At 47.2% G+C, this 7,327-nt stretch overlaps 1 protein-coding gene across 1 annotated transcript in view; it reads left to right on the forward strand.

Moving 5' to 3' along the window:
* Positions 1-7,327, forward strand: part of MSI2 (musashi RNA-binding protein 2) — a gene marked incomplete at its 5' end in the record, with an annotated part of 87,931 nt that overhangs the window by 50,367 nt on the left and 30,237 nt on the right. Inside the window, one exon of the mRNA XM_010188128.1 lies at positions 1,830-1,904. Coding sequence (XP_010186430.1) covers positions 1,830-1,904 — 75 coding nt within the window. The remainder of the gene's footprint in view (positions 1-1,829; positions 1,905-7,327) is intronic.

The following is a 7,327-nucleotide window of genomic DNA, read 5'->3' on the forward strand; positions in this document are numbered from 1 at the left end:
TCGGAGGCAAATCCACCGGGACAGGAGCATCTCCGGCCCCACAGAGCATCCCAGGGCAGGGCAGCCGGGTAGATGGCATCTGCACTGCACCGCCAGCTCCAAAATCACTGCAGGCACACAGATCATAGCTCCCATCCACCACCGTGCCCGTCCAGCCAGGGCCATGGGGACCAAACCTGCACATTGGTCCTGTGCAGCCCCCACAGTCGTGAGCTGCTTCGGAGTCATTCAAATCTGAGTAAAACTTATTTTTTTCCACTTGGCATGGAGAGGGGCTGTGATCGGACACTGCAGAGCGATTTTTCACGGTGGAGCTCGCTCCATGGTGTTAAAAGCGCTACTTACTTAACAAACAATCCATTTATCAATATTGTTGTTTTAAAAAAAAAAAGGAAAAAAGGTTTGTAAAGCTTAACTCTGAAAGATCTGATTTAATGACGGAGGTGATTAATTTCTAAGGGAATCCAGCTGCTGAGCTGTGAAATAAATACTCAGGGGCTAAGCGGTGTGTACATATTGCTGAGAGCCGCAGTGTGCTCTCTGGGCATTGCGGGGCTGCTTTCCCCTGGCACCGCTTAATTCCAGGATAAAAATTTATCCAGGCATTTTTATCTTCCAGTTTTAGATTATGATTGATAGCGTGCTCTATGTATCTATAAATCTAATGAGAAATGGAGGGACTCGCTGCGGCAGAAACATAGCTGTACAACATGTGAGTATATTAAATAATGAATAAAAGCAGAGGTAGCCCCCGGGAAGGACCATTTGGCTGCTAACCCTGCTTTCGGAGTGCAGCCCATCTCTGCCGAGATTTTCGCTGACTTCAGGCAGAGCAAACTTTTCCTGCTGGTTTCTTGATCTGGAGAGGCCTTTCCTGGAGCCTGGAGGAGCCCGGGCTGACGCTGGCAGCCAGTGGGAGCATTACGCTGCGTTTATTGCAAAGGGAAATTCCTGTTTTTAAGAAAACCAAGCAAGGAGGTGCTGAGGAGTGGAAGTGAGGTTGCAAGGATCTCCGTGGTGTGTGGCATCGGCTGCAGCACACAGCGGTGGTGGGCCCAGGAGGGGCCAGCTCTTGTGTGCGAGGGCTGGCAAGGGACACCACGGGGGGTGCGACCCTGCGGGGTTTGGGGCCTGATGTGACTTGTGTGGCAGAGCTGCCACGTAATGAGTTTACCCGAGCACCTTCATCAACCAAACGATCCAAGTGGTGGTTTTCCCGTAACAAAACTTGCAAAGCTGCCGCAGGTCGGACGCGTTTCAGGAATCGCTTTCGGGAGCGGTTCTCGTCGCTGGGTTTTTACTTTCCGGAAAAATCCAAAGCTCTTTGACTCTGGCTCATTCTGTTGCTGCTCTGACTCTTTGATGTGTTAACTGTTGTCCTTCACACTCCCGGGATAAAGAATTACCACTGCCTTAATCTCCAACTGTCAATAGCTCTGCAGCAAAGTACATTCATTGTAAGCTCTCCAAATGTCAGAGCAAACCCGTGTTATGTGTTTAGCCTCAGCATTTGGCATTTACTCTTCCAGCTAACAAGTATGCAGAGTCCTTGGGCTCCAGACACCCAAGTGCATGTTAATTACGTGAGTGACAGCTCTCCTGCGCAGCGCGAGGTGTTGCGATGCGAGATGATAATGAAAGCTTTCGGCAGTTTTGCCTGAGCAGAATAAATCTCAGACTTTAATACCTGCTGTAAAATCAAGGCCCGCCCACCCTCCATGTCATTTTTGCATTGTGTTTAGAAACATAAACCCTTTACTGATCTTCAAACTTCTGTCTCTCTTTTGTTTTGTTTTTTTATGTTTATTTTTTACGTTTCTGTGATCCAGGTTACCCGAACTTTGTTGCGACATACGGCCGAGGATATCCTGGATTTGCCCCAAGTTACAGCTATCAGTTCCCAGGTACGTACATTTCATTTGCAGATTTACTTTTTTCCCCTCTTTCCTTCTTTTTTTTGTTTTTTTCTTTTTCTTTTCTTTTTAAATCCACAGCTGCAAGCTGAGACAGGCAAGTCTGCAGGGAGCATCTCACACCACAGTTTTTTTCCTACTATTTTAAAATAAGCATTTCTATATACATAGTTTAAATACATTTTTACTGACGTGCAAATTGGTACTGGTTATTTGAAAACAAACTTCTTAATTTAAAACACAAAGCAACAGAGATATTTTAAGAGCTGTTATTCTCCCTTTGCTGGGGTTTTCTTTTCATCCATGTTATAAGACAGACACAGGCACACACAGACTGCCACACACCGTTCCTGCGATCAGTGTGTGTTCGTTACAGGCGCAGTCTTGGAGTGAAAAATCCGATCTTCCTCTGCTCTCGATCCATCCCTCTGGTGTCCTTCACAGAAGCAGTTTCTAGCTGCGCGCTGATGCTTCGGTTCGGTGTCCTCCTCATTTCTTGGCATGGTGGCACCAGGTTGGGTGGCTGCACCGTGCCGTGGGTGGGGGTGCGGTGAGCAGTGTCCTTGGGACGGTAGTGCCCGTGGAGCCGGTGTGTGCAGGACTGAACAGCAAGGGGAACTGTGCCGTTAGGGAGTTTTCTGTAATTCACAAATTCCGGGGCTTTACCTGAAACTCCTCTGCCTTTTTCCCACCCGTGCCACCACCCTCCCAAACTGAGTCAGGTCAGAAACAAGCCAGGGCTGACAGCAGGGCTGCTGGGGCGGGTGACGCGGCTACCGGTGGTGACAAGGCAGGAGACATGACTGCCAGTGGCCCCGGCTGGCGGGATGCAACCGTTGGCACCTGGGTGTCAGGAGGCGGCTTCAGAAGGTTTCTGCGCGTTGTCTCGCGCTTCCCTCCCGGGTCCTTACGACTCCTTGTGCCCGCTGATTTTGTATGAAGACAGCTAAATGAGAGACGGCTGTGATAAGTTAAATGATGAAAACTGGCAGAGCTTAGATGGCTTCAATTATGAACGTGTCTAAAATGAATGTGTCTGCCAGCTGACAGTGGAGGTACCGTTTGATTCTAGCCCTCGCTATACACGTTTTTATTAAGGACCTGGTTTTTTGAAACAGGCCTTGCAGTTATTTGCTTGTTATTTTCAGTCTCTTGCAGAGATTGAATATGCAGAAGAAAATCAAGATGGGTTGTCCCCAATAAAAAGCAGATGCGCCTGGTGGCAGGCACAGGTTGTGCCTTCGGGAGCAGGGCAGCAAAGGGGAGATGCACAGACTCCTCTGTCCCCTTGCAAGAGGCAACCCAGGACCACAGGAGCAGAGTTCAGGCTGCATTTTGGGAGTGTTTCGGAGTTTGAGGACAGAGATGTGCCAGCATCCCCTGCTCATTCCTGCCACGGGGACGTGTCGGGCCATGGGACAGGGCTTGTGCAGCCCTTGCTCCTCCAGACGCCCCAGGAGGAATCGGGTGGGCAGCCTGGCACAGCCGTGGGGAAGGTGCAGCCTGAGCCCCCGACCCCTCCATCGCCGTGTTTTGGCACTTGCGGAAGTGCCCGTGGGGCCATGGTGTGGCTGTGGCTTGGAGCGTGAGATAGGAGCACGGGTGAACCCAATGGAGAGCAGCCTCAAATCTGCTTTTTTTAAGTTCTCATGCCCAAATGCTCAGTGTCATGATTCAGAAAGAAAAATGCTTGGCCGTTTCTGCCAGAACATCCCAGACAGCGTGCCCCAGAGCTGCGGCTGCCTCCCGCCTCTGCGGTACCTAAAGAGCGGCGGTGTTCCCCCTGCAGCGATGTGTTTGTATAAATATATACATCTAAATATCAATACATATAAATATCCAGCTGGGCTCCCTGTGGCTGGTAATAGAGGAGGCCTGGCAGGGCGGGCAGCAGCCGGGTGTAGCTGTGCACCACCATGCGTCCTTGTGGGCCAGCGGGCGTTATTCCCATTCCTCCTCAGGGTTCACTACCTATTTACTTTTTTAATTAAAAAAAAAAAATGGAATGCCCATCTGAATTGACCTGTCCCGTTGGTATTTACTGCTGTCCAAGAGTACAAGTGCCATGATGCGCTGTTCACGTTCCCGTGTCTGTGCGAGACGCACGCAATCACTTTGGCGACTGCTCTATCCTCTCCCATCATGTTATTTTTTTCTTCTAGGCCTCTAGAACTCACTACATAGCCTTTTCTTTTTTTTTTTTAAATTGCAATCACTCCCTTTCTGCGTCTTTTTTTTTTTTTTAATTTCTGGGACTTATCTTTTCAGTTTAATCTATTAATTTCTGTTCTTATTTCACTTTGCAGACTATTTGCCGATTTCACAAGACATAATTTTTATCAACTAGTTCTTAAAGATGCATAACAAATTAATCGGGGTTTACTACAGTGCTAATGAGAGAGAGAGAGACAGAAAAAGCCTGGGTGGTCCATGTTTAATATCAATGTCCACTGAAAAATTGCTGCTCTTACTGGCTGGTTTGATTGACTGGACTTTTTATTTTATTTTAATTTTTTTAAAGGCTCCATATCCTCACTGCTTTGAGTTTGCTTTTTATTTTTTTCATATTTTTTTTTTCCTCTGCTTTGTTACAAGTTTTTAATGCCCACTTGGAATGTAACTCACAAGGATTGGGGATAGGGGCGTTGTGAAGACATGACTTCTCACAAACTTTTTAGAAACAGTTTTATTACGGAAGCAAAAATGATGATTTGGTCTCACAGGCAGCCCCAAGGAGAGAGATTGGCGCTTTTTAATACGGAGATGTGCAGTAGTAGCACAAATTGTAATTGGGGTGGAGCGAGACTAGCATCTCCTGTCGCTACAGTCATTAATGACACGGAGTTTAATTATTCAGAACGAGTGCCCTGTGTCTCCAGGCCTGCCCATGTGGCGCTGGCGGCTGTGGACGTCGCAGCCCAGCGCCCGTTTTCTCCCGTTCCATTGGCTTTGGCTGGTGACTCTGTCCTGGAGCCGCCGTGGCCGAGGCCATGGCCAAGGGCTCAGCCATCCCTGCCCCCGTAGCCAGCCCTGCCCTGGCCACCAGCCCCTCTCACGCAGGCACTTCTGCTGCCAGACCTGGCTTGCAAATCATGGGCAAATGACTTAAACTTTGGCAGTGAGCTCCCCCTGCTCGCTTGAGCTGTACCGCGCCTCTGAATCTCCACCCAAATCGCCGAACGTCGCCACCCCGGGGGATAATGCCTCCTCCCATTGGCTTTATTTTTAACGCAATCAGATTCTGGACTGTCGGGTAGAAAACACACATTGTATTTAAATTCTGTCTTTTCTTCAGGTGTTTCTACCCATCTTACAAGTTTGTGAGAAGTAAATTGCATGCTTACAGTAGAACCGTAATGCATTTTAATGTTTGTTAATCCACTTGTTTAAAATGTCAGTGTCAAAGGCTCTACAATACACGGCTATGCTGTTCATTTCATTAAAGATGCTTGATGTAATAATTGGTTAGTTTTCTTTTTACTTTTCTGCAGGCAGTAGCTTTTTTTAATCTGTATGGCTTCTTACTTTGTTTCGGTTTTTTTGCTATGAATTGCTTTGCTTTTGTGAACTTGTCTTAGTGTGCATGATTTGCAAACATTTCGGCTATTGTGAATTTTCTCATTTTTTGTAAATAGTCCATCTGTGCTTTTCTTTTTTTTCTTTTTTATGACTTTTTTTCCTGTAAGTAACTGAGGTAGAAAATAATAATAAATTGTTTACAACGGACATGCTGTGTTGCTGCTCTCTTAGCTTGCAGTTTTAATCTTTTGGTTTGGATGCACCAAATAACCAGTACCAATGACAATGGAATAAAAGAATAAAACACCCATCACTCAGAGCGTGCGGCCCAGTGCTTGAAGACCCTGCAGATGAACGCTTACAGACGAGGTGTGTTTACAGCACAAATTAAAACCAAAAACATAAAGACGGCAGTGCGGGAGGGGAGTGACTGTGGGTGACGATGGCAGCGTTCCCCGCAGTCTGCTCTTCCCCGCTGCGGTCAGCCCAGTCCGTACCAGTGACCGAGCTGGGGTTAAGCAGCAAAACCCGTAAGCGTGTTAGAAACCTTTGCTGCAGCCTCTGCGGGACTAAGGTGCAGGGCTCTGAGGTTTGGAAGTGGGAAGGACAATCGGGTAACTCGTGTCACTGTGAGGGGGTCCCCGGTGTTCTCGGTTCAGACCCCGCGGTGGGATGGGGACTGCTGGCCGTGCTGGCGAGGCAGAGATGGTGCCCTCGCTGTGTTTATCCCAGTTATGCTTTCTTCCATCACTACTGGATGGTTGGGGATTGTCAAGGTTACTTAGAAGCCTTCAGCTCAGGAATTTAATTTTTTGTTTTTAATTAAGGGTCTGTTTGCTTGTATGTTTGTTAAAGCTCATTAAAACCTTTGTATATGGGGAGAGGTGGGAAAAACAAATATTTTCACAAACTTTTCAGAGCTCAGGGAAATACACTTGCTTATTAATCATGGCACTCCATAGTCCATGAAGCCGCAGTGCCTGGTGCTGTGAAAACGCAACACAAGATCAGTTCAAAGTCTAAACTGATGTTTTTCATTATTATGAGAGCATTTAAAAGGGAGGTTTTGTTAATCTGTAGAGCTTAATTTAGTTTCTTTCCTGACAGCAGTCACAAACTGCTCACTTGTTGGTTCTGGGCAGGAAGGCATCCTCATCTAAAATTTCTTCGTGGGTGCTTGCCTAGCAGGTCTGAGCAGGGGACGGGTAAGGAGGTCCCTGTCTGTTCCTTAGGACACCCAGCAAGATCTGTTGCTGCTGGAGGTTTCTCACTCTTGGATAATGACCTCTTCAGTAAATTAAATTACCGGTAATTAAGTAGCTTCCAGTGCAGTGCCGAGCTGGCCGTCCCATCAGTAGCAGGGTGTGCGTGGTGCTTCAGCGACCCCGAGCCACAGCCCTGTGTACATGAGCACCCAGCCACTCCGGTGATGGAAAGGGGTTTTAAAGTGGAGATGCTGCCTGTACCAGTAGGGAGTAATGAAGTTGGTATTAATAAGAGTCAGCTCTGTAAAACGTTCTTTTAATGCACTGTAACACGAGTCTAAGACTTGTATAACGCTTAGTAATGGGAGCAAAGTTTGATCATGATACTTTAATGATCAGACTTAAGAAAGAGGGAGAAATTGCTGGCAGCTGCAAAATAGGAGGAGGAAAGACAAAATACGTTTTAAATGGCCTGTTCAGTTAGTTAAGCCTTGTAGCAGTGAGAGATGCAGAATGAAGCTGGAAATGTTTCTCACTTCTTTGTCTAACTCTTTCTTAACTGCTCAAAATCTGCTCCCGTCATCCCTGCGCTGCATGCTTTTTTCCCCTGAAACGCATTACTGCATCTGCATGGCATAAAATGGTTTACAAAGCGCATTCGAAATCTGCTAGAACCACCTTGATTACCGC

The sequence above is a fragment of the Mesitornis unicolor genome, unplaced genomic scaffold (assembly GCF_000695765.1).
Source record: "Mesitornis unicolor isolate BGI_N332 unplaced genomic scaffold, ASM69576v1 scaffold1727, whole genome shotgun sequence".
Classification (NCBI taxonomy): Eukaryota; Metazoa; Chordata; class Aves; order Mesitornithiformes; family Mesitornithidae; genus Mesitornis; species Mesitornis unicolor.